Source organism: Tasmannia lanceolata, unplaced genomic scaffold (genome assembly GCF_043159265.1).
Source record: "Tasmannia lanceolata isolate RefF3 unplaced genomic scaffold, GAP_Taslan_0.1 ptg000008l, whole genome shotgun sequence".
Lineage (NCBI taxonomy): Eukaryota > Viridiplantae > Streptophyta > Magnoliopsida > Canellales > Winteraceae > Tasmannia > Tasmannia lanceolata.
The window spans coordinates 15750037-15776543 of record NW_027518685.1 but is presented as its reverse complement, the minus strand read 5'-3'; the positions used below and the strand labels follow the sequence as shown (position 1 = coordinate 15776543).

Here is a 26507-nt window from a genome sequence, read left to right as displayed (position 1 = left end):
ACCCGAAGCTACATTGTATCCGATGCGACTTTATATCCGAGGCGACATTGCATCTGATGTTGACATTGTATCCGAAGTGACCTTGTATTCGAAAGCAAAATAGTATCTGAAGCTACATTTATCCGATGCGACATTAAATCCGAAGGCAACATAGTATCCGAAGCGACATAATAGCCGAATGGCATTATTGTTATATTCGAGACGACATTGTATTCAAAGGCGACATTATTCGAAGCGACTCAAAAGCAAAATAGTATCCGAGACTACATTGCATCCAACGCGACATATATTCGAAGGCAACATAGTATCCGAAGTGACATTGTAACCGAAGGCAACATAATACTCGAGGCAATATTGTATTCGAGACTACTTTATAATCGAGGCAACATTGTAGTCGATGGTGATATTATATCCGAAAGCAAAATAGTATCTGAGGCTACATCGTATCCGAGGCGACATTATATCCGAAGCGACATTATATCCGAGGCGACTTTATAACTGAAGCGACATTGTATCCGAGCCGACATTATATCTTGAGGCAACATAGTATCGGAAGCGACTTTGTAGCCGAATGAAACATAGTATCCGAAGCTACATTGTATCCGAGAGGACTTCATATACAAGGTGACAGTGTATCCGAAGCGACATTATAGCAGAAGGGAAACATTGTATCCAAGACGACTTTATATTCGAGGCGGCATTGTATCAAAAGCGTCCTTGTACTCGAAAGCAAAATAGTATACAAGACTACATTGTATCCGATGCGACATTATATCTGAAGGCAAAATAGTACCCGAGGCTACATCGTATCCGAGGCGACTTTATATCCAAGGCAACATTGTATCCGAGGTGACATTATATCCGATGGTGACGTTGTATTCGAAGTGACATTGTATCCGAAAGCAAAATAGTATATGAGGCTACATTATATCTGACGCGACATTATATCCGAAGCAACATTATAGCCGAAGGGCAACATTTTATCTGAGGCGACATGTATCCGAAGGCGATATAGTATCCGAAAGCAAAAAAGTATCTGAGGCGACATTATATCCGAAGGCAACATTGTATCTGAGGCGACTTTATATTCGAGGCGACTTTATATTCGAAGCGACATTGTATCCGAAGCGACCTTGTATCCGAAATAAAATAGTATCCGAGGCGACGTTACATCCGAAGCGACATTGTAGCCGGAGGCAACATAATATTCGAGCCGACTTTATATTCGAGGCAACATTGTAACCGAAGCGACCTTGTATCCGAAAGCAAAATAGTATCTGAGGCTACATTGTATCCGAGGCGACATTATATCTGAAGGCAACATAGTATCAGAAGCGACATTATAGCCGTAGGGCAGTATTGTACCCGAGGCGACTTTATATCCGAGGCAACATTTTATCTGGGACATTATATCTAAAGGCGACATAGTATCCGAAAGCAAAATAGTATCTGATGCAATATTGTATCCGAGGCGACATTATATCCGAAGCGACATTGTAGCCGAAGGCAACACAGTATCCGAGGCGACATTGTATCCAAAGGTGACATTCTTTCCAGAGGGACATTGTATTCCAGGCGACATAGTAACCGAAGCGACCTTGTATCCGAAAGTAAAATAGTATCCGAGGTTACATTGTATCCGACGAGACTTTATATCCGAAGCGACATTGTAACCGAAGGCAACATTGTACCCGAAGCGACCTTGTATCCGAAAGAAAATAGTATCTGAGGCTACATTGTATCCGAGGCGACATTATATCCAAAGGTAACATAGTAACCGATGCAACATTATAGCCGAAGGCAACATAGTATCCGTGGCGACTTTATATTCGAGGCAACAATGTATCCAAGGCGACATTGTATCTAATAGTGACATAGTATCCGAAGCGACCTTGGTTTCGAAAGCAAAATAGTATCTAAGGGTACATTGTATCCGATGCGACATATATCCAAAGGCAACATAGTATGTGAAGTGATATTGTAGTCGAAGGCTACATAGTATCCGAGGCTACATTGTATCTGGGGCGCCTTTATATTCGAGGCAACTTTATATCCGAAGGCGACATAGTATCCAAAGTGACCTTGAATCCGAAAGCAAAATAGTATCCGAGGCGACATTAAATCCGAAGACAACATAGTATGCGAAGCGACATTGTAGCCGAAGGCAATAATAGTATCCGAGGAATTGTATCCAAGACGACTTTATATTCGAGGCAACATTGTATCCGAAGCGACCTTGTATCCGAAAGCAAAATAGTATCGGAGGCGACATTATATCCCAAGGCAACATAGCATCTAAAGCGACATTATAGCCGAAGGGCAACATTGTATCCGAGGCTACATTTTATCCAAAGCGACATAGTATTCGAAGCGACCTTGTATCCGAAAGCAAAATAGTATCCGAGGCTACAATGTATCTGAGGCGACATTATATCCGAATGCAACATAGTGTCCGAAGCGACATTGTAGCCGAAGGCAACATAGTATCCGAAGCTACATTGTATCCGAGGCGACTTTATATTCGGGGCGGCTTTGTATCCGAAGGCGACATAGTATCCGAAGCAACCTTGTATCCGTAAGCAAAATAGTATCCAAGGCGACATTATATCCAAAGGCAACATAGTATCTGAAGCGACATTGTAGCCGAAGGTAACATAGTACCTGAGGCTACATTGTATCCGAGACAACTTTATAACCGTAACCGAGGCGACATTGTATCCGATTGTGACATTGTATCCAAAAGCAACATAGTATCTGAGGCGACATTATATTCGAAGGCAACATTGTAAGAACCGGTAAAATATATATATATATAAATATAAAAATGGCCTCATAGGTGGGTAATCATCGGCCATTACTCATTTTCCCCAAGTTAATCGGGCATGAGGACATCTGGCATAATGGGGCGTACACGATTCGAACCCAAGTCTAAGCTAAGATTGAACGGCTTCCTACCACTAAGCCACCACCCCAGATGTCAACAAAAACGGAATAAATATATATATATGTTAAAAATTTCCAATAGTCACTATTCACAATTACTATTCACAATAGTCACTATGCAAGATTACTATGCAGAAATACTATGCAAGTTCACTATTGAGATACACTATTTAAAAGTATTATTCACAGTAGGACCCACCGAGTACTATTTACAAACGAGTCCCACCATCAGTAGGTCCCACATCAGCGGGCCCCACACCCGCAGGTCCCACATCAGCGGGCCCCACATCAGTGGGCCCCACACAAGTAGGTCCCACACAAGTAGGTCTCACACAAGTAGGTCCCACACAAGCGGGCCCCACGACCAGCGGGTCCTACCACCAGCGGGACCCATCCCTAGTGGAAACGAAAATATCATCGCACCGACGAAAATAATAATAAAAAAATGCAAAAATACTATTGACCGACAAAATTAATAATAAAAAAATATTATTAACTATGCAAAATACTGTTAACCGACGAAAATAATAATTTAAAATAGTAAATAGTTTTTACTATGCAAAAGTACTATGCAAAAATACTATTGACCGACAGAAATAATAATTTAAAATAGTAAATAGTCTTTACTATGCAAAAAGTACTATGCAAAAAAATGTCTATAAATAGAGGAGGAGGAGGAGAAGAAAAGGAGAAGAGAAGAGAAGAGAAGAGAAGAGAGAGAGAGAGAGAGAGGAAGAGAAGAGAAGAAAGAGAAAGAGGAAGAGAGAGAGAAGAAGGAAAAAGAAAATCCACTACCAAGTAAGTCTTTTATAATAGTCTCTCTTTCATGGTTGGTTCTACCACCTAAATTATTTAATGATCTCTTTCATGGTTGGTTCTACCACCTACCTATATTTTATTTGAAGTAATGGTTGGTTTTACCACCTATATGGATAAAGTAATGGTTGGTTCTACCACCTATATACTGAACGGTGAAATGCTCGCATAGTAACCGTAAAGTAAACTGTAAGGAAAGAAAGGCGAAGAAAGGCGAACTGCTGAGCATAGTAGCCAAAGAATGGTGGCCCACATGAATAATAACATGCGGGGCCCACATGAATAGTAACATGCGAGGCCCACATGAATAGTAACATGCGGGGCCCACATGAATAGTAACATGCGAGGCCCACATGAATGGTAACCTATGGGGTCCACATGCATAGTAACATGTGGGGTCCATATGAATAGTGTCTGCTAGGCCCCATGATCTTGAAATATGAATTTGATAACAAATAATATGGGGTCCACAGGGAACATTATTTTGGACATTGATGGACATTACCTGGATAGAAAGGACACTACCTTAAAATATGAATTTGATGATAACTGTTAATTTTTGGGCCCACTTGGTAGGGAGGCATACACGTGCAAGGTGGAACCACCCTCAAATTGGGGTATATATATCTTTGGTGGAAGTTTGATATAAAAAAATGAGACAGCAGTATAGCGCCTCAAAATGAGTGTCTATGCCAAAACAGAACGTGAATATGATTTTATCTTCAGGATGATGCCCCTCACACCCTCACTTAGAGGCCGTCCCAATATATATACATCCGAAGTCTTTACAAGGCAGGTGATACCTAACTTTGCTCGTACGACTTTCAATGTATCCAACAAGAATGGTGAAGTATTTGATTTACATTGTTTCTAAGTTATTCTATATTATATGTTGAAATGGATTCAGTTTAAATTGTATTTATTTGAAATGATTCTGAAAATCTCGAGGAAAGGTAGGAAAGGTTGCTGGGCTGTATATGGAAAATTTCTCCTCACTATGTAGACGTGTTTTAAAACTGGGGAGGGCGTGGACCCAAAAGGGCAGTGACCCAAAAGGGCATGACCCAGAACCGGATAATAGCGGACAATATCTACATGGGTAGGATCGGGATTTCACATCATGGTATCAGGGCTGGACCTTCTATCATATTGGAAAAAGTATTTGTTCAGTGTATTTGAATTAAATTCTGGTGTAGAAAATCTCTATAATTGGAAAAGTATTTGTTCAGTTTATTTGAATTGAATTCTGGTTTAGAAAATCTCTATAATTGGAAAAGTATTTGTTTAGTTTATTTGAATTGAATTCTGGTTTAGAAAATCTCTATGAATTATTATGTTGGAAAAGTATTTGAATGTTATTTGAATAAATATGGATCTTGATCTGCTGTTTAGATTGAACTATCATACCTGCTAGGTTACTATCACTCTGCTTGACGTTGATTCCTCCACCACAGGAGTTGAGGCATTAGATGGTGGAGCATTTGCAAATGAAGGAACCATGGGATAAGGGACTGTGTTATCAGAGAGTTTGTAATAAGATTCTATCGGGATCGTCGTTGATGCTTGTATAAAAAAAAAAAAAAAAAAAAAAAAAAATATTTCCATGATTTTTACTTTCTTTTGCTCGTAGCGACACGACGGAAATCGGGTCGTTACAAACATAGTCTCCGAAGGGCATCATTATATCCGAGGCGACATTATATCTGAGGTGACATTTTATCTAAAGGCAACATAGTATCCTAAGCGACATTATAGCCGAAGGCAACATAATATCAGAGGCGACTTTAGATACGATGCAACATTGTATCCAAGGCGACATTGTAGCCGATGTGCAACATTGTAGCCTAGGCGACTTTATATCCAAGGCAATATTGTATCCGAAGCGACCTTATATCCGAGGCTACATTGTATCCAATGCGACAATATATCCGAAGGCAACATAGTATCCGAAGCGACATTGTCGCTGAAGGCAACATAGTATCCGAGGCGACTTTATATAAGAGGCGACATAGTATCTGAAAGCAAAATAGTATCTTAGGCTACATTGTATCCGAGGCGACATTCTATCCGAAGGCAACATCGTATCCGAAGCGACATTGTAGCATAAGGCAACATAGTACCCGAAGCTTAATTGTATCCGAGGCGACATTGCATCCGATGTTGACATTGTATCCGAAGTGACCTTGTATTCGAAAGCAAAATAGTATCTGAACCTACATTTATCTGATGCGACATTAAATCCGAAGGCAACATAGTATCCGAAGCGACATAATAGCCGAATGGCATTACTGTATCCGAGGCGACTTTATATTCGAGACGACATTGTATCCGAAGGCGACATATTATTCGAAGCGACCTTGTATCCGAAAGCAAAATAGTATCTGAGGCTACATTGCATCCGACGCGACATTATATTTGAAGGCAACATAGTATCCGAAGTGACAATGTAACCAAAGGCAACATTGTATCCGAGACGACTTTATAATCAATGCAACATTGTATTCGATGGTGACATTATATCCGAAAGCAAAATAGTATCTGAGGCGACATTATATCCGAAGGAAACATAGTATCCAAAGCGACATTATAGTTGAAGGGCAACATTATATCCGAGGCGACTTTATAACTGAGGCGACATTGTATCCGAAGGCATAATAGTATCCGAGCCGACATTATATCTTGAGGCAACATAGTATTGGAAGCGACTTTGTAGCCGAATGAAACATAGTATCTGAGAGGACTTTATATACAAGGCGACATTGTATCCGAAGCAACATTGTAGCAGAAGGGAAACATTGTATCCAAGACGACTTTATATTCGAGGCGACATTGTATCCGAAGCGTCCTTGTATCCGAAAGCAAAATAGTATACAAGACTACATTGTATCCGAGGCGACATTATATCTGAAGGCAAAATAGTATCCGAAGCGACATTGTAGCCTAAGGCAACATAGTACCCGAGGCTACATCGTATCCGAGGCGACTTTATATCCGAGGCAACATTGTATCCGAGGCGACATTATATCCGATGGTGACGTTGTATTCGAAGTGACATTTTATCCGAAAGCAAAATAGTATATGAGGCTACATTGTATCTGACGCGACATTATATCCGAAGGCAACATAGAATCCGAAGCAACATTATAGCCGAAGGGCAACATTATATCTGAGGCAACTTTATATCCGAGGCAACATTTTATCCGAGGCGACATGTATCCGAAGCGACCTCGTATCCGAAAGCAAAAAAGTATCTGATGCGACATTATATCCGAAGGCAACCTAATATCAAAGGCTACATTGTATCCGAGACGACATTATATTCGAGGCAACATTTTATCTCAAGCGACATTGTATCCGAAATAACATAGTATCCGAAGCGACATTGTAGCCGGAGGAAACATAATATCCAAGCCGACTTTATATTCGAGGCAACATAGTATCCGAAGCGACCTTGTATCCGAAAGCAAAATAGTATCTGAAGCTACATTGTATCTGATGCGACATTATATCCGAAGGCAACATAGTATCTGAAGCGACATTATAGCCGTAGGGCAATATTGTACCCGAGGCGACTTTATATCCGAGGCAACATTTTATCTGAGACAATATATTTAAAGGAGACATAGTATCCGAAAGCAACATAGTATCTGAGGCAATATTATATCCGAGGTGACATTATATCCGAAGGCAACATAGTATCCGAAGCGACATTGTAGCCGAAGGCAACACAGTATCCGAGGCGACATTGTATCCAAAGGTGACATTCTTTTTGAAGCGACATTGTAGCCGAAGGGCAACATTGTATCCGAGGAGACTTTATATCCCAGACGACATTGTATCCGAAAGCGACATAGTAACCGAAGCGACCTTGTATCCGAAAGTAAAATAGTATCAGAGGCTACATTGTATCCGACGAGACTTTATATCCGAAGCGACATTGTAACCGAAGGCAACATTGTATCCGAGGCAACATTGTACCCGAAACGACCTTGTATCCGAAAGAAAATAGTATATGAGGCTACATTGTATCCGAGGCGACATTATATCCAAAGGTAACATAGTATCCGATGCGACATTGTAGCCGAAGGCAACATAGTATCCGAGGCTACATTGTATCCGTGGCGACCTTATATCCGAGGCAACAATGTAACCAAGGCGACATTGTATCTGATAGTGACTTAGTATCCGAAGCGACCTTGGTTCCGAAAGCAAAATAGTATCTAAGTGTACATTGTATCCGAGGCGACATTATATCCGAAGGCAACATAGTATGCGAACTGATATTGTAGCCGAAGGCAACATAGTATCTGAGGCTACATTGTATCAGGGGCGACTTTATATTCGAGGCAACTTTATATCCGAGGCGACATAGTATCCGAAGCGACCTTGTATCCGAGGCGACATTATATCCGAAGACAACATAGTATGCGAAGCGACATTGTAGCCGAAGGCAATATAGTATCCGAGGATACATTGTATCCGAGGCGACCGTGTATCTGAAGGCGACATAGTATCCGAAGCGACCTTGTATCCGAAAGCAAAATAGTATCGGAGGCGACATTATATCCTAAGGCAGCATAGTATCTGAAGCGACATTATAGCCGAAGGGCAACATTGTATCTGAGGCAACATTTTATCCGAAGCGACATAGTATTCGAAGCGACCTTGTAACCGAAAGCAAAATAGTATCCGAGGCGACATTATATCCGAATGCAACATAGTGTCCGAAGCGACATTGTAGCCGAAGGAAACATAGTATCCGAGGCGACTTTATATTCGAGGCGGCATTGTATCCAAAGGCGACATAGTATCCGAAGCAACCTTGTATCCGAAGGCAACATAGTATCTGAAGCGACATTGTAGCCGAAGGTAACATAGTACCCGAGGCTACATTGTATCCGAGACAACTTTATAACCGAGGCGACATTGTATCCGATGGTTACATTGTATCCGAAGGCGACATAGTATCCGAAGCGACCTTGTATCCGAAAGCAAAATAGTATCGGAGGCGACATTATATCCTAAGGCAACATAGTATCTGAAGCGACATTATAGCCGAAGGGCAACATTGTATCTGAGGCAACATTTTATCCGAAGCGACCTTGTATCCGAGGCTACAATGTATCCAAGGCAACATTATATCCGAATGCAACATAGTGTCCGAAGCGACATTGTAGCCGAAGGCAACATAGTATCCGATGCGACTTTATATTCGGGGCGGCATTGTATCCAAAGGCGGCATAGTATCCGAAGCAACCTTGTATCCGTAAGCAAAATAGTATCCAAGGCGACATTATATCCGAAGGCAACATAGTATCTGAAGCGACATTGTAGCCGAAGGTAACATAGTACCTGAGGCTACATTGTATCCGAGACAACTTTATAACCGAGGCGACATTGTATCCGATGGTGACATTGTATCCGAAAGTAAAATAGTATCTGAGGCTACATTGTATCCGAGGCGACATTATGTTCGAAGGCAACATAGTCTCCGAAGGGCAACATTGTATTCGAGACGACTTTATATCCGAGGCAACATTGTATCCGAAGGCAAAATAGTATCCGAGGCGACATTTTATCTAAAGGCAACATATTATCCCAAGCGACATTGTAGCCGAAGGCAACATTTTTTTTCTGGCGACTTTATATATGATGCAACATTGTATCCAAGGCGACATTGTAGCCGATGGGCAACATTGTAGCCGAGGCGACTTTATATCCAAGGCAATATTGTATCCGAGGCGACATAGTATCCAAAGCGACCTTATATCCAAGGCTACATTGTATCCGATGCGACATTATATCCGAAGGCAACATAGTATCCGAAGCGACATTGTCGCTGAAGGCAACATAGTATCCGAGGCGACATTGTATCCGAAGGCGACATAGTATCTTAGGCTACATTGTATCCGAGACGACATTCTAGGGCATGACTAATTTCTCTAGCAAGATGACCATCACAACTTTGTATTAATGTTTTAAGGTGAATTCTGGAGAATTCCATGGCTTGTGATAGTATATCTGTTAGAGGTAATTAGGTCAAGCAAAGGTTACTTGAAGCATTACACCTTAGGTATCTAGTTTGGAATACCAAGTTTGTTGCCTCCAGCCCCTATATATAGAGATACACTCGCGTTAATGACGAGTTAATGGACTCTAACCCGTGTAGGCCCACTACACCGGTCCATTATCTTATTGGGCTTATATTAGAACATATATGGGTTATATTATATACCCAACAATATCTTCCCCGGTTGCACCCAAGGATGAAGCTTCATATAAACTTAGCATCCCCCATGCGTCTCTGCTCAAGGACTCCTTGAATTTTCCCTTCTTGTCCAAGAATTTGTGGAATACGTTTGTTTGATAACCAAAAACCGTTATAGTGGTTAGTATAGTCACAAAGTCCTGATTGAGGACAATTTGGCGAGGCAAATGTCAAGGAAATGATCGGTAAGTGCATGAAATGCTTGATAATAAATTTGTCAGGTGCATGAAATGCTTGATGGTAGATTTAAGTTTAGTTTGAGAGATTTTTGAGCTATTTGGGAATCTTTATAAGGTGGTTTTGGGGAAAAAATTATGGAAAACCTGTTTTCCATAGAAAGTAATATTCCATGGAAAAATTGCAGGGCCGCAGGGGTCAAGTAGTTTTGCATTTTTCCTTCAAAGCAGGGGGGAATTTTAATTTGGAAAGTATTGCCCATGGAAAATAAGTTTACCAATCTTTGAAAATTTTTCTTCTTACCACCACACAACCCCTAGGTTTAAAAAAGAGCATAAAAGATCTATGGTATGGTCCATCAAGTGGTTCCTGTGAATGCATTATGAAGCAAAAATCACATTGATCAAACAGTCCATGCCATCCAATTAGAGTGATTTATCTAAAGACAAAGCTAATATTTACACTTGTAATCTTAATTATCTACTAGAAAACTTGCTCTTGGCATTTATCCAAGTACAAAACTAATCTTAATACTAGTAATCTTAATTACCTACTAGAAGAACACCTTCAAGGATTAAATATGTAACCCTTAAAAATTAACCTTTTTTACTGTAGTTAATATTATAAAATGGAAGGGAAAATTATCACATACCAGGCAATACAGGGTAGCCATGTTGTCTGAGCAATCTAAACTGAAGAGAGGTGAGGAAGAGGTCTTCGTCGTTATTGTCATCTTTTATAGTAGAAAACTGATCCAAAATATCATTGATCTCCTCTTCGAAATGATAAGCAATTCCCAGCCGTTGAAGGTTGTCTATCAGATTCATGATATCCGTTGGATCATTTCCTCTAGTTAATTTCCCCTTGGCTTGTTCTTTTTAGTTCTTCTACTCTTTTTGCGTAGTAATCAGGTTCTGAAGCTAACATCTTAACAGTGAAAAGGACCATATAAGAGAGATAAAGAGAAAGATACCTAATCTATAATACTTGTAATTAAAAACTGAGGTTGCTCTTAACCACATAATATTTCATACAGATGGAAGCTAGGTCACATGTATATAATTGGATTCATTGATATAACAGGGTCACAAATATTTGCTATGTGGGACCCATCATGATAGGATGATCCTAAACCTTGATCAACAAGGCATTTATTAGCGCCCGTCAGGAAATCCTAAGGGTCTATTTCGATGTCAGAATGGTTTGCAAATAGGGCTATTTTAGTTTAATCTTATTTGCAAACACGACAATAAGGCCTCTTTCAAAGGCCGTTTTTTATTAACAAATTAAAAAATGGGCCTCTGACTTTTATCTTGATGATGGAGCCGGATCAAACAACTGAAATCAAGAGGAGATGGCAAGGACAAAGGGTAGATGGAGGAGAATTAGATAAAAATTAGGGGCTCTTAGAATCAGATTTTACTAATGTGAGATGAACATTACATTGGGTTTTTTAGTGGGAATGGAAATGTTAGATGATTAAAATAAAACAACTGGAAATAATTAGTTTTGCGTAGAACATGCTTTTAACAATAAGACTTGAATGATTTATAGGTGAAAGCAGGCAAAAGATATATTAATGTTGGAACGCAAGTGATCGAGGGAAAATAAATGTACCACCATAAAAAAAATTGTCAACGGATAAAGAGCTGATAAGCGTTTTCAATATTTTTAAATTATAATCGAATGTCATGTAAAAAAGTAGAAACTTAAGAAAATGTTTCTGTTCATGATTTGTAGAAATGTGGTGGACAAAAGGGGATTAAAGTAAAAAAAATATGATTAGTTAAAAATTCTTCATGGCTGAAATGCATTGATTGCCAATAATCGGATTTGTGTGGTGGTGAGGAGATGTCTGTGGACGGTTTAAAGAGGTTATGGGTAAGATAATGCAAATCAAAACTTCCAACTGTTCATGGATTAAGATCCTAAAATTGCAGTACATAGTAAGATTCGAAAGAATGTATAGGAAGAAATCTGATGGGAACATAGATAAATGCATCAAATTCATGCCAATGAATTATATAACCACATTAGAGTGACAAAAGGAGAACTGAAAGAAGACTCACAAAAATGAAGGACAAAAATATTCCTCAAACTACTTCAGCTGTTTCCAGCCCTACTCCCTGGTAATAAATGAACAAAAGAAGTAAATCATGCAGCCAAAAAATGACTTGTCTGTTCAAGTATGTTGTCCTACAAAACAAATACATGTGCAAGAATATAGTTATGCTGCAAAATTCTTTGAACAAGAATTCATGCAACGATATAATCAGCTAAGTCTTTGTTTTTAAAAGGCTTCTTAAAAGAGAACCAGTAAACCACAAAAGAAGATAAGAACAAGAAGCAAACATAAAATCTTGTGAATGTGTCAATATTTTGCATAAATACATTGCCTATATGTAATCAAGATTTCAATCTCCCAGTAATATCAAGCAATCAAGAATTGCAGAGATAATTTCTAGTCGCAACTCCTAAAAATTTTACCATTAAAAAAAAACTCAGAAAATTTTAAAATATTAACAAGTTACTAAATTAAGGAGGAAACACAACATATTTATTTGGAAGGAACATCAATCACTAGTCATCCTCAGTCAACGGGAATATAAATAAGAAACAGATCCAAACCAACTTCACGCTAATAACTAAGTGTAACACTTACACATGTGATCCTTAAAATTCTACATTTAAAAAAAGAAAAACATGTATCATAGGTAAACTAAGTACGACTGGTTTCCTTCAAAGAAGGATTGAAATTCAATAAGAAATGTATAGTTAATAAAAAAAATCGATTTTCATGTCTTCACCTCCTTTTCTAGTTCAAAAAAAAATAAAATTTGTATGCCAAAAAAATGACTTGTAAAATGAAAAGTAAGTAGTTATTGAATCTCGCCATGTACTTTTCGAAGAGATCCTTGAATGGTTCTTCGGACTCAATCACTAGCTTCTTCGACTGACTCGTTCTAAGAGATAAATAAAATTGTTCCTGAAAGCACACTTAAACTGTTTCAAAGCGGAGTGGGTATTTCCTGAGTCTATTAGTAACATTTTCAGCTGCTGGAAGTCCAGGAAATATGAGGGAAAGGGTAAAATTATGTGATCCGTCACTATTTTCGTGATTGTTTGGAAATCTGGAGCAAACGCAATAGCATGATATTTTAAGATAAGAAACCCAAGATTGGCCATCTTCTAACCTGTATCAAATTATCCATCGTGAATTGGGCTACTGATGGGCCCATCTGAATCTTTCAAAAAAAAATTGGGCTACTGATGCTCACCCCAACTGGTCTTACTCTATCTCGGATACCCTTAGATGTTGTTCCTCCCATCTCCAAGGGTTTGTCTTCTTTTTCTTTCTTTTTTTGAATGGTCTCCAAGGGTATTCATCTTTACAAGAAAGCATCCACTCAATGAGGAGGATGAGATTAAGAGCATAGAACTGATTCAAGAATTCCAGAAAAAGGATGTCGAAGTCGAATTCTTTGAAACTTCCAAACATTCATGAAAAAAATTCACTGAAGAAATTGAAGGGTAAAATTTCCAAATTAACACTTAAGTGAAAAGCCTAAAAGTTCTCAATTCTGTGAAACCACTTCAAGCATGGGCAAGAATTGCCCCGAAAAGAACAATAAAGGAAAGTTCCAACCCAAAAGTGAAATAAAAGAAAGGGCAGAAAATTCCATAGCACTCTTTTTTTTTTAAAATGAAAATTCCATTTCACTCTTTCAGAATACTAAAACTTTAACTAAAAACAGGAATAACAAAAGATGAGATTTTAAGCAAAAAACGAAGTAAAGCCATCGATTAAAGATTTTCTATACATTCAATAAAATGTCCCCTGAGGAAGGCAAAAGGGAAGACCACTGATACTTAAAAAATATATATAAAGAAATCCTGGGTTTCTTGAGATTTTACAGATTTTATCCGAAGTTCCAAACATCTGAATAAAAAAAAGTAGCATGTAAGGATAGTCAATCATAGAAAAGAAAAAGTAGATTCCATAACCCTCCTTGATCTGAAAAAAAGTGCAAAAGGCAAGTGTACCAAATTGAAACTAAAACAAATATACAATTAAAATGATTTTCACGATTGTTCAGACATCCATCGAAATTTCCACTAGAAATGCAAAAGATAAGGCTACCAACCTGAACCTGAAGCAAGAAAAAAGTAAAATGTGGAGATTATTCCAGACATTCATCAAAGTTCCAACTTAAAAAAAAAAAGTAAAGATGAAATCAAAGACTTGAAAACAAAACCAATAAAAAAGCAGAGAGAACATAAAAAAAAGTAGGCAAAAGTTAAGAGTGCCTATCTGAAACTGAAAGAAAAAGGCAAGTAAATGTTGAGAATTTTCAGACATTGATCAAACGACCAATATGAGAGAGATGATATTCCTCACAAATTTACTAAAACATGAAATGAAAAGTGTGAAAAAAAAAAAGGAAAAAGGAAATTCTACCGGAAATCTAAGGAACCATGTAACATCCATAATTCTTTGAAATTTTCAGACACCCAACGAATCTCTCACTAGAAAAAAGCGAAGGATGATTTTTAACTTAAACCCAGGCTTAAAAAAAGTAGAATTTCTGAGCCTTTGAGAATTCATCAAAACTTCCACTGGAGAGAGAGAGAGAGAGAGAGAAAGAGAGAGAGAGAGAGAGATTCCTACCTCAAACTGAAGCAAAACCAAGTAGAACCTCGAATGTTCAAGATTTCTCATTCATTCATCAAATAAACAAGCAAAATCCTCGACTCTCTGAAATTTTCAGACATTCAACGAATCATCTACTGGGGAAAATGCTAAGCAAAAGAAAAAAAGGGAATTCATCAAAACGTTGAATAAGAGCACAAAGATAAAAAGAAATACGAGAGGAAAACCATTCAAACAAATATGAGATGAAGATAATGAAATGGACGGAGTTTTTAGAGAAGGCATTTTAGTAGATGAAAAGAAAAAGGCCGTGTGTTGGGAGCATATCCGAATCAAATCCCATTAACGATCACCTCAGCTAGATAACGAACGGCAATAAAAACCCTAATTCAAAAACCCTAAAAACCATAAACCCTACTCAACGACCTTTCAGTTCGTTAAAAGAATGTGGCCTCGTCTTTCAAAAACAGGTTTAAAAAGAGAATCAGAAAAGAAAAAATGAATATCTGAAATTCGAGGAAGCAAAAATCCTAAAAACATAAAACTTTACTGATCACATTTCTTTTCGTCATGTTCAGAAAACCCCCTTTTACCTTAGCTTTTCAGTTTTCTCGGCAATTTAAGAGATAGAGAGAGTCAAGACGGTAAAAGGGGGCGAATGCGGTAAATGAGAGGGGGGTGATGGTGTATTTATCAATGCCCTAATATATGACAGTCAACAAAACCCTCGTTTGAAAGAGCATCACAAAACCTCTCCAACCTCAAACCAAAGCTACAAAAAACAAGTAAAAAATCGCTGATTCTACCATATTTTTCACGCATTCATCAAAACACTATGAAAAGAAAAATAAAGCCAAAGGCGAGATCTCCGACCTGAAATCAAAGCCAAAATCCACGAAAATCCAAAGATCATTTTCCTTCTGCAATGCTGCTTTGAATCTCTGCTACAGTGAAATTAGGGCATTATCGAATTCCCATTGCTTTTCTACTAAAACCAAAGGGCGGAAAAAGCTCTGAAAAAACCAGAGGCCAAAACCGCGTTTTACCTCTTTCTTAAGAGAGAAGAAAGCGTAAGCGTAGATTCTTCAAAAGAGGAGTGCCGCCAATGTATATTTATGGGAAATATGAGAATTTTGAAATTACGATAACACCCCTCACCATGTAGTCATATTATCGACAGATCTGCCCTTATCCTGCTCTTGTATGACATAAATGTCCTCGATGGAGGTGGCCACCGGGATGACTCTGTAAATGACAAACGTACCCTGCTGGTTTCCATATAATAATTTTATGAGATGCTAACAGTCTTGGTGTAAAATAATGAGCCCCACTACGTCGAAACATAAGGTGTAAAATAGTGGGCCCTACCCTCCTAATGCATGAACTTGGATGGAGACCGTCGGATCCATCCCATCAAAATATGAGATAGAATGGTGGACCTCATCCAATGCATATGTTTAAGTAGGGCTGCAACTCGGGTCGGACGGGTCGGGTTTTGGAGAACCCAACCCTACTCGAGAAATATCTTGGATCGGGTCGGGTCGGGTTTTTTTTCGGAAAACCCACGATTCCCAAACCCGGCCCTACCCATGATAAATCTCAGGTCGGTTCGGGTCGGGTTTTTTCACGTTGACCAATTTTTTAAGGAAAATTCTTGTTTGGCAAGGCAACTCAACTCATTCCCAGGCCAGACTGACAAATTTCCGGACTGACTCACAGGCCGGACTGACAAATTTCCGGACTGATTTCCAGGCCGGATTGATAAATTTCCGGACTGATTCATAGGCCGGACTGACAAATTTAAGGACTGATTCATAGGCCTTTTCCGGATTGACTCACAGGCCGGACTGACAAATTTCTGGACTGATTCATAGGCCGGACTGACAAATGTCTGGACTGACTCACAGGCCGGACTGACAAATTTTCGGATTCCCAGGCCGGACTGACAAATTTCTGGACTGATTCATAGGCCGGACAGACTCCCACCAATCAGAGATGTAACTCACCACACTTCCCCAAGTCACCATAATGACTTGGAGAACTGGGGGGCAACTGATGGGGTATAAAAACAGCAGCCTATTAGCTGTCGACACGTCGCCCGAGGATGGCCTACCGCAGACCCCGCGTCAGCATGGGTAGTTTGGTAATTACAGCAGAGTAGGTGAGCTCGAACCTATAGCTGGCCGACACCTGTCCTGGAGTAATAACTCCCCAACTACCCCAGTTTTTCCTCTATAAAAGGGCTTCCAAAGCTCATAAAAAGGGTAATAACCTCTCCTCCACCACTCTTAAAACTAGCTCTGCACTCTTGCTCATACTGACTTGAGTGTCGAAGGGCCTGTCCGGAGTAACACTCCGGGTTGGTCTTCTGACCTCGTTTGCTCCTTGCGCAGGACTCACATCTTTATCTCGTTCACCTCAGCTCCTAGGATCCTCTAGCTCAGCTCTGACGTCACTGCCGTACCTATTACCGATTTTAGGCCTAACAGATTGCTTGAATTTTCCACGTTCTTTCTCTTATTGAGATTGGATGACCCGACAGTGCTATACCATTGTTTCTGATTGAGATTGGATGACCAAACAGATTTGGCTGAAGACAACTTAGCGCTGATGCCGCCATACAGTGTAGAGTTCCAACGGTTCTTGATAGCAACTTCCGACCGACCAGGGAGGAAACTAGCGATAGTGGCCACCTGCTTCCATAACTTGCGTGGGCCGAAATGATGATCTCGTCTTTCTTAGAAGAGAATGGTTCGTACTGAAGTACCGGATAGAGCTTGGTGTACCACCTCTGTTTGCATGACTTGTTAGATCGACTCTGAATTCAAGAACTTATGAAACACCAATCTTTTGCACCTTGTTTCTCTACGAGTTTGGTGAGCAGGGCGTCCTCAGCCGAGCTCCACTTTTTCCAATCACCAATCATCTTCCAACCAAAAAAATCTCTCTCTGTCTTTCTCTCCCTCTCTCTGTCTTTCTCTCCCTCTCTCTTTATGTTCCACTGTCTCGGGTTGCTATCAATATTTATATATTAATGACTTCAGAAAGAAGGGTGTTCGCAATGGCATGAACAATACACGATAAATCCAAACTGCATGGAGATGGGATTTGTTGGCATGAATAGGAGAAACTCAAACTGCATGGAGAGAGTGTTTTTATTAAGGAGAATGAAAATGAAACCGATAGTACAAGCGAACAAATCCCTACATGTCACATGGCATGGAAGGATAGGTTTTCCATTTAAATGGAAAAAGGCCAAGAAAAATGTACGAACCGGTTCCACTCTCGGTCTTCATTTCATTATTCATTTTTTTTGTCAAAATTATGTGCATGCAAAAGTTTAATTATGAGTTATTTGTCTAAAACCCAAACAACTAGCTAAGCAGGGTTTATATTTACACACGTACGCACAACCACTAGAATCTAAAAAAGAAAATTATACTTTGTTGAATTTTAAGGATAACCCGGACCCACAATTGGATCGTAGCCCTTAAATACTTATCGCTAATCTTCTGAATACTCCAACAAGGCCACCCCTACTTCCCTAATGAAATCCTCCGTTCAATTAAACGTGGCTCTAATCCTCTAAACCTTTCTAATTTTTCCTCTAATAATTGGGAATTCACATCATTTGTTCGGACCTTTGCTCTTTATGTTGAAGAGCAACTCGATTGTACTCTCATGGGGAAGCTCAATGTCGCCCCCGAGCACCTGGTTCGGATCATCGTGGTCGATCGTTTCAGAACCAAGTATAAAGCTTGGAATTGTACTTGGTTGATATTATTAAGGATAATTAATGTTTAGTTTAATAGTCTCAAATACTTAAAATGCAGGTAGATTGTATGGTGGAAGGAAGATCTCTGCATCACAATAAACATGTTCCAGATGGTCTCTTCAAACTCTTGTTCTCCAGCTTAGAGCTTCGAATTAGAAAAAGGGAACTACTCGTAGATTACCTCTCTGTCTTGTGCATTTCTTATGATGTTTGTGGAGTTAGTTAGTGCGTAGTAGTGGGTATGTGTTTTAGTGTAATGGTTGTTAATTATGGCTAATGTGCTTAGCTTAGTGGGAGTTAGTTATTTATGATGTGTCTTGTTAGTGAGTAATTGTGCTTGTGATGTGGCACTCCCTCTTGCTTGTATTTATGTAGTAGCAATTCGATGAAATAAAAAGAAGAAGAAATTTACAGCACAAAAGAAACTTTGTTTTGGAGAGTCATGGCTCCTCTCGAATTGAGCTGTAAGGAGGTCTGGTTGCCTTGAATCAACCTCTTTCTTCCTCTTCTCTCTTTTGTTTTTGTTTATTTGTGTTACGGCCGATTAAGCAAGTAACACTCTCTCAAAGTTTAAAGAGGAAAAATGCATAGTATAGAAATTCTATTTAGTCTTTCGTTATTTTTGCATTTTGCTTTCCATTACTTTGTTGTAGGGGCGGTAGTAATATCTATTTCCTTTAGTTGGGGGCGGTTCCTTTACTGAACTGATGGCCATTGACCGAATTCGGCTACGAATTTTGTATTGAGCTAGTTAAATGGAATGCCCATAATTATATTATCATATTTATATTTGATATATTATTAATTCAGATGCATTTTTTTTCTACTCTCTTTTGACAAACAATATTCTCAAACATTTGGGGTATAAATGCTGGGTAATTTTGTTTCTTGAGATTTGCTAGGCAAATTTGCCATAAAATAGTGGCCCTTTGTAGAGAGACAGAGACAACAGCCACCTATGATGAATTAAATGAATAAGACAAAGTTAATGAGAGTGTGCCTGTATTGCTGTGCTCTCCCCTGCAAAAGCCAACTATTCATCATAAAATAGTTGTCCCTTTGTAGCATAGAATAGTGGCCCTCCAGCATATGCACTGTTTCGGATTGAGATGGTGGGCCCAACAGATCAAGTGTAACAACTATCATATTATGTATCGAGGAAGTGTGAGATTGACTTCATGTTCTAGTACCACTTGAAGGTAACATTTCTCTCAAAATTTGTTTCATATAATCTCATATGCACATGATTTTAAAGACAAATAAAATTATTTGCATACTATAAAAGGGCGATTATTTATCCGCACCCCTTTAAATTAAAGGAAGGCATGTGAAAGACTTTTAACGCTTTCTAATGTTTAAAGAGGTGCGAATTATCCTTAAGGGGGGTGTGAATTTATCATTGCCCTATCGTTAATGACATAAATACTATTTGGAAATCTTATTAAAGGGCTTATTTGAGAGTTATATGTCATTTTCAGACCAATAAAAGAAATTATACATAAAGCTTGACATTTCTACTTGCCAACTCCCTATGGTTGTCTGATCATTTTTTTCACAGGCATCAACGGACCACTATGAATCATTTATTGGTCAAATGACACCAAGGAATTCACCAGCTGTTGTTGGATATTGAAATTACGTTTTAGTATTCAAATTTTAAATGAGGTTATTTTCATGTGAAAGGGTACCTTCCATCACCTTTTATTTTCTATAAAAGAAGGCTTAGTCTCATTTCAAAACAACCTTGGAGTGTCTCTTATACCAACTGTAACGTCCCAAATTTCAGAGGCCCGATAATGGACTTGAGATTTCTAGCCGACGATCTGGATGATCCGATAACTTCGATTATAAATGGAACATTTAGCACTCGATCGAGTAAGATGCGCTTGCATCACCAACCTAAGGTGGGGCAGGGTATTACAATGCTATGATGCCTCTCTAAATTTGATCAGTCCCAAATAACCTTGCTAACCCAAAAGTGAACCGGTTAGAATCTTAAATTAATAACCAATCTTAAAATTTCGTCCTATTCCTAACCGTACACAAGAGATCTTACATCCAAATCAAACCAAAAGGCTTGTGGTTTCATTCCACTAATTAGATATACATAAAAAGGGATTTGCTAGCGTCCATCGCAGAAGGCATTTCACGGATGGTCTGTCGCATCTGACAGCAGCTAGAGTGAATGAAGACAAAATCTGCTGAAAAATGAGCCGTATGGCTGCTGTCAGATGCAACAGGCCATCCGCAAGTAACTTTTTATCCAAAAGTGCGACACGTCCAAGGACACAGGGGCGATGTCACTTGTAAGGAAAGGGGAATTGCCCCCCTTATTTTTTGGGAAAAAAAAAAATATACCTTTATTTTTTAATATTTTTTTATACTTACCCCTTTTTAAAAAATATGCCCCCCTTTCCAATCATCCCTAAGATAGAAAATAAGTTTAAAATTTTAATGTTACCTTTTTTATCTCCTTTCTTTGTGCAAAATTTACTATAATTTTTGCCCCTTGTGCAAAATTTTAGATAGAAATTTTTTCTATCTTAATTTTAAGATAGATAAAAAGTTACTATAATTTTTGCCCCCCTTTGTGCAAAATTTCTGGCATCGCCCCTGCAAGGACACACAACATTATAAGATCTCATGAGTTTGCAAGTTCTCTCTCACTTTTCTTGAGAGGAAACGAAATGGAGTTGGTTCCGTTACCGTTCTAAGACTATCTCAATTGTAAGGAACATCTGGTGTGCAATATACATAGGAAGGAACAAGTTTAGAGAGGTGCAACATTCAGCAGGTTAAGAATTTTCACTCCGAAGGGAAATCTGTTCTGATATGTGAAATTTCGAGGACAAAATTCTTTTAAGAGGGGAAGAATGTAATACCCTGCCTCACCTTAAGTTGGTGATGTAAGCGCATCTTAGTCGATTGAGTGCTAGATGTTCCGACTACTTTTGAAGACGCAACGAGACGAGGGAGGATCCATTTTTTAATACCGAATGCGTCCCCATGACAAAAGGCTGTCACATCTAATTCCCATATATTTAGCCTCAACACAGTCCATCCACGCAGTACATGTTGGAACCCAACCAACCGGCAAATCTTTGAGACTACTCCTATCCCCAACCAGAGAAGTATGATCATCCCTCACATCTGGCACCCATTTCTTGATTTCCTCCGTGCCTCCCGTATGGTCAAGGCCCTGCTAGATTTCTTGACTACAACCAAGGTCCCTCCCATAGTCCCATGCCCTTGGGCTTAAGGGATTGAGGCAGCTGCCCAAATTTTGCAGGTGTGCACTAGGCTAGATTGTTCTACTACCACATGTTCTACTGGTGGTTATTGTGTTCTCTTAGCCTCAAATTTAAATTTCATGAGCCTTAATGAAGATATTAATGTTGTTCGCACAAGTCCACAAACTGAATACCGCTCAATGGCTTATGCTACAACTGAACGGACTTGATCTCATTCATTCTGCAAGCCTCAGATGATTATGTTCAACTTTCTTTTGTGACAATATGAGTGCTATTTATATGTCAATTAATCCCCCTTTCCACTTTTAAATGTTTGATGAAGACTATTGATTTGGACAATCATTTTTGTACGAAATTAAAAGGGTGATGATATTTTCACCCCCTGGCAGTACGCATTCGCCCCTTTATAACGTGATTTGACGTCAAAAAGCGTTAAAGTTGCCCACTGTTCACGCTACAAGGGGGCAAATGAGTGCTGCAGAGGGGTGAAAATATCATCTCACAATTAAAAATGTGACACAAAGATCTCTTGTTGTAAGATTTGTTTGGTCATCTGACAGAAAAATACAAGTGGATATTATGTTACATAGCACCATTATAAGTTGTACTTAGGAAAACCATTCAATTCCTCCTCAAATCATAAGAATTTAGAAATAAATTGTATAATTGACTTTTCATGCCAGTTTGCAATTTGCTAATTCTGTACTATAGAAGTTGATAATATGGTATTTCATCCAGTGAATTTAGTGACAGAAATGGAGACAAATTATTATCTTAAATAACTTTTCCAGATAATTGTAATTTATACGCAAAAATTTCTCAAAAAAAGAAAAGAAAATAATTACAAAGAACATTGAAAAAAGGGTAGATCATAAGAAACATTACTATTTGATCTTATGCCCCAACCCCCCAAACCTTGCCTCTTCCCTCTGCTAACTTATATGGACTCTTCTCTTCTCTCTATGAAGGTGAGTGTATGTTTATAATTAAAAATGTATTCGATCACCAATATAAACAACATCCCTTTCATGTTAAGTGATTCTACTTCTGGGTCTGATGTTGCAACCAATATTGTTGCTGATGAACCATGAGATGTTGCCTCATCGAAGGAACTTGATAGGCAGGTGAGAATGGGTCTTCTTCAGCTGGCAAAGTAGAACGTTGGTCAGGGTTGTTGGCGCAGAAAGTAGGGGGAGATGGAGCTGAGATAGAAAATGTGGAGAAGGAGTTGTTGCTAGGTAGAAATGGATTACTGTAGTTGTGGTGATAATAATGGTGGTGTTGGTAAAGAGAAGCCTGCCCATATAAGTTATTGAGAAGCCCTGAGTCAAACCCTCCACCCATACTGTGTTCATGACTCATGGTCTTCGACATGTTTGTCGCGCTCTCCACCAACACAATTTCCCACCCTTGTGTTTTACTCTGTTCTTGATGTTGTTGAGGAGGCGATTCGCCGTTGAACAATACCAAATTTGGACTTGAAATGTTAGAGGATGCAGTCGCGTTTGTTTCCTTGGAGTCAATCAAATCTGCTTTTTCTATAGGGCGTGACTCTGGAGCTGGATCTCTATTTCCTTCTTGGGAAGGAGAGAGCGAATTGGGGTTTTTAAGGTCTGGGTCTTCCGGAGTTGGAGCTGGAAGATGGAGCAATTCGGGACCGGGCTTATTTTTGGACTTCGGTGCGGGTAAAGAAGGCTTTTCTTGGTTCTGTTTAAGGAACTCGTCCAGCGTATCGAGGAGTTTCTCTGATATCTTCTGCACAGACGGGTACTCGGCCGACCTGTTGGGACAAATTCATACGGTGAATGATCAAATGGTGGAGACGTAAACAATCAAAGTAAGAAACACAAAGAAAAGGGCAGTGATATCCCCCCCTCCCCCGCGCTCCCAAAAAAAAAACAAAAGAAGAAATCGTTAACTTTTAAACCTATTGGAGCTAACGGTGGCTCCTCCACCACTTTCCTTTCTTTCTTTTTTTCGCCCGTCAAAAAAAAAAAAACGATATCTGTTTGGGGGGGGGGGATCCATCATAGGGGTGGAAATATCACTGCCCAAAGAAAATATAGAAAGAGTATTAGAAATGGGACGTAGGCAAGGCAGGGCAAGCCGAGGCTTTGACTTAAAAGACTTTAATTTTTGAAAGTGGTAACCATGGAAAATAAGTCCCAAGGTTACAATGGCTACACCATTTCAGAAAAAACTCTTTGGAAAAATTCATTTTTATATTTTAAAAAATAAAATATTTTGAATGGAGAGCCCCCTAGCAGCAGATTCCTAAAGTTGAACTTTGGTGTCAGTGGTGTGGGGAATCCGGGTCCGGCTGGAATAGGTGGCCTTCTAAGAGATGACAATAGCTTGCCACAATATGGGCTTTCTCAGCCCTGTTGGAATTGCCGACTCCAATGAGGCAGAGATAAGAGTAGTCCATCAAGGTAACAGGATGTTAGACCAGTACTGTTCTTGATAAGATCACAATGGAGGTTGACTCTTGAATGTGATAAAATGGTTGAAGGTGAGCTCACCCCAGCTCTTGGCGGTTTGCAAGTTGGATTGATGAAGTGAGCTCACCCCAGGTCAAAGTGAAGGGTGATTCCATTTCGTTTCATCATGTAATAAGATCGGCGAATAGTGAGGCTGATAGACTAGCTAGAGAGGGTGCCTCAAGGGCGGAGTTGGAAACCTTCGATTTCCTCCCTGTGAGTGGCTTTTTTATCCGGGTAAGTTGGCGCAGGTTAGGTTGACCCATGACAGTATATTGTATAAAGAAAGATGATCCAATAGCAAGAACAAGAGCAATGTCCAAGGAGAAAGGCAGAACAACTAAGGTCATGATACCCTCGAAGACAAACTGAAAAAAAGCAAAAGAAAATAAATACATGAGCTGGATTTGGGCAATTGATGAGGCTTGGGACACGCGTGATCCCTGGAGCACAACCCCATACTCTGGCAGTCTGGCCCTTCCTCAACTCTTGAACCTTTTGGTTCTGTTTTTCTTTGATGGACCCCTTTTCTTTGGTTTTTCCATCTTCTTTTCTCTATTAATTTAATTCTTTGGCATACAAAAAAAAAAAAAAATTTAAAAATATCAATCAAACCCTACCTTCCGACCCCTAGGCTCTTGCAGAGATTGTAAAAAGAACCCAACTCATCAAACTGCTTGGAAGCCTTAGAACACACATGAAAAGCTTCTACACAGTACTTATATTGAAGCTGAAAATAACTCTCCAAAACAAGTGCCAAACCATCAGAAATATCACGGTACAGATCAAAACTCTCCCTCACCACCATATACAGAGAAATCTGAACCAGCCGGTTGTTTTTAGCCGCACCCGTAGGCCGAGTCGCAAGAACCCGGTCCAAAAGCCTTTCCCAGTAAACAATCCTATCCAACAAAACACTAGGTTTGGTCTTACCAACATTGTTCTGAAACGAACGGCCACGATGATCCGAACCAGGTGTTCGTGGGGCAATATTGATTTTCCCCATGAGAGTACAATCGAGTCGCTCTTCAACATAAAGAGCAAAGGTCCGAACAAATGATGTGAAATCCCAATTATTAGAAGAAAAATTAGAAAGGTTTAGAGGATTAGAGCCACGTTTAATTGAACGTAGGATTTCATTAGGGAAGTATGGGTGGCCTTGTTGGAGTATTCGGAAGATTAGCGATATGGATTTAAGTGCTACGATCCAATTGTGGGTCCGGGTTATACGGCGAGAGAGGGCATGGACGGAGGAAGAAGCGTAGAGGCGAGATGAGGAGGTGAGGAGGAGGACTTGGTTTATGTGGCGGTCGGAGACAGGGAGTTCTTCATGGGAGGTGGATTTGAGGATTGCTATAGAGAGGGTTGAGGAGTTTTGGAAGGATATTTTGGCTAGAGATATGCTTGTTTGGTCTTTGACCAAGCCCAAGGCTTTTCTGAGTTTGCTGGGCATGGTGTTAGGGAGAAAGAGAGGAGTGGAGAGAGGGAAATAGATGTCTACATTGTGTAATTTTTCTTCAATTTTTTTTTTTTTTTTTTTTTTTGAGAGAGGGAAAAGATGGGAGGGTTGTTGAATTTGTGTTCGGAAGCGGTTTCCTCGGCTGGCTTGCGGGAAGAGGATGGAGAGTGGAAGATGATACATAGAGGGAGGAATTAAGAGGAATTGGATGTTTTTGACCGGGTCTAGAGCTGTTGCGTGTTGGAATGATGTGGATCACAGGAAAAGAGGGGGGTGTTGCAATACCATGTTCTAATAATTGCTCTAATTCTACTGTGTCTTTTATTATTTAGATACTTCTCAAAGGTTTTTATTTATGGCTATCAAAAAAGCTCTGACAAGCCAATTAAAAGAGAAAAGACAAGATGAGTTTGTGCATTTATTAAAACATGGCAGTGTTAATATCAGTAAAAAATTATGAAGACATGGGAAGTAAATGGTTAGTTTTCCATGAAAGGGAATTGGGTAGGTGGAGAGGTCGCTTTCAGTTTTCATTGCATCTTCAAGTAGCCTAATTTTTTCTTTTTGGGTTTTGCTAACTAGCGGTCTAGTGTCCTAGCCTCTTGGAAATGAACAAAACTTGGCTCTAGAACAGTTAGGAGGAAGTTCCTCAGGCCCTTTGCTAATAGCGTAATAGCAAGGGGGATT

General features: G+C 39.4%; 2 protein-coding genes and 1 long non-coding RNA gene across 19 annotated transcripts in view; all 3 read right to left on the bottom strand.

The window, feature by feature from the left end:
- Positions 1-11125, bottom strand: part of LOC143884549 (putative 5-epi-aristolochene synthase 4) — a 33899-nt gene extending 22774 nt beyond the window's left edge. For 16 of the 17 annotated variants that reach the window (XR_013252967.1, XR_013252970.1, XR_013252971.1 and 13 more), the window contains exon 1: positions 10857-11125. Coding sequence is in view for 12 of the 17 variants with exons in the window: in XM_077388185.1 (XP_077244300.1) it covers positions 10857-11031 (175 nt within the window). In the remaining 5 variants the exon portion in view is untranslated. Of the gene's footprint in view, positions 1-9994; positions 10119-10856 lie in introns of those variants that run through there. The other variant, XR_013252969.1, reaches the window with a different exon arrangement.
- Positions 11126-12295: 1170 nt separating this feature from the next.
- Positions 12296-15927, bottom strand: LOC143884554 (uncharacterized). The gene is made up of 3 exons (XR_013252973.1): positions 15729-15927; positions 14874-14960; positions 12296-12330 (listed from the first exon to the last, which is right to left on the bottom strand). It is a non-coding gene; the product is annotated as an uncharacterized LOC143884554 (long non-coding RNA).
- Positions 15928-22647: 6720 nt separating this feature from the next.
- On the bottom strand, positions 22648-26072 carry LOC143884548 (clathrin coat assembly protein AP180-like). The gene is made up of 2 exons (XM_077388175.1): positions 24982-26072; positions 22648-23661 (listed from the first exon to the last, which is right to left on the bottom strand). The coding sequence occupies exons 1-2, from the start codon at positions 26001-26003 to the stop codon at positions 22923-22925; spliced, it is 1761 nt and encodes a 586-aa protein (XP_077244290.1). The 5' UTR covers positions 26004-26072; the 3' UTR covers positions 22648-22922.
- Between the last annotated feature and the right edge of the window lie 435 nt (positions 26073-26507).

Bases quoted from the DNA above. Each gene is read 5' to 3' on its own strand.
- LOC143884548 (XM_077388175.1), bottom strand. From the start codon at position 26,003: ATGTATCATCTTCCACTCTCCATCCTCTTCCCGCAAGCCAGCCGAGGA. The intron at 23,662-24,981 runs GTAGGGTTTGAT...TTGTCCCAACAG, and splicing joins AAGAGCCTAGGGGTCGGAAG to GTCGGCCGAGTACCCGTCTG.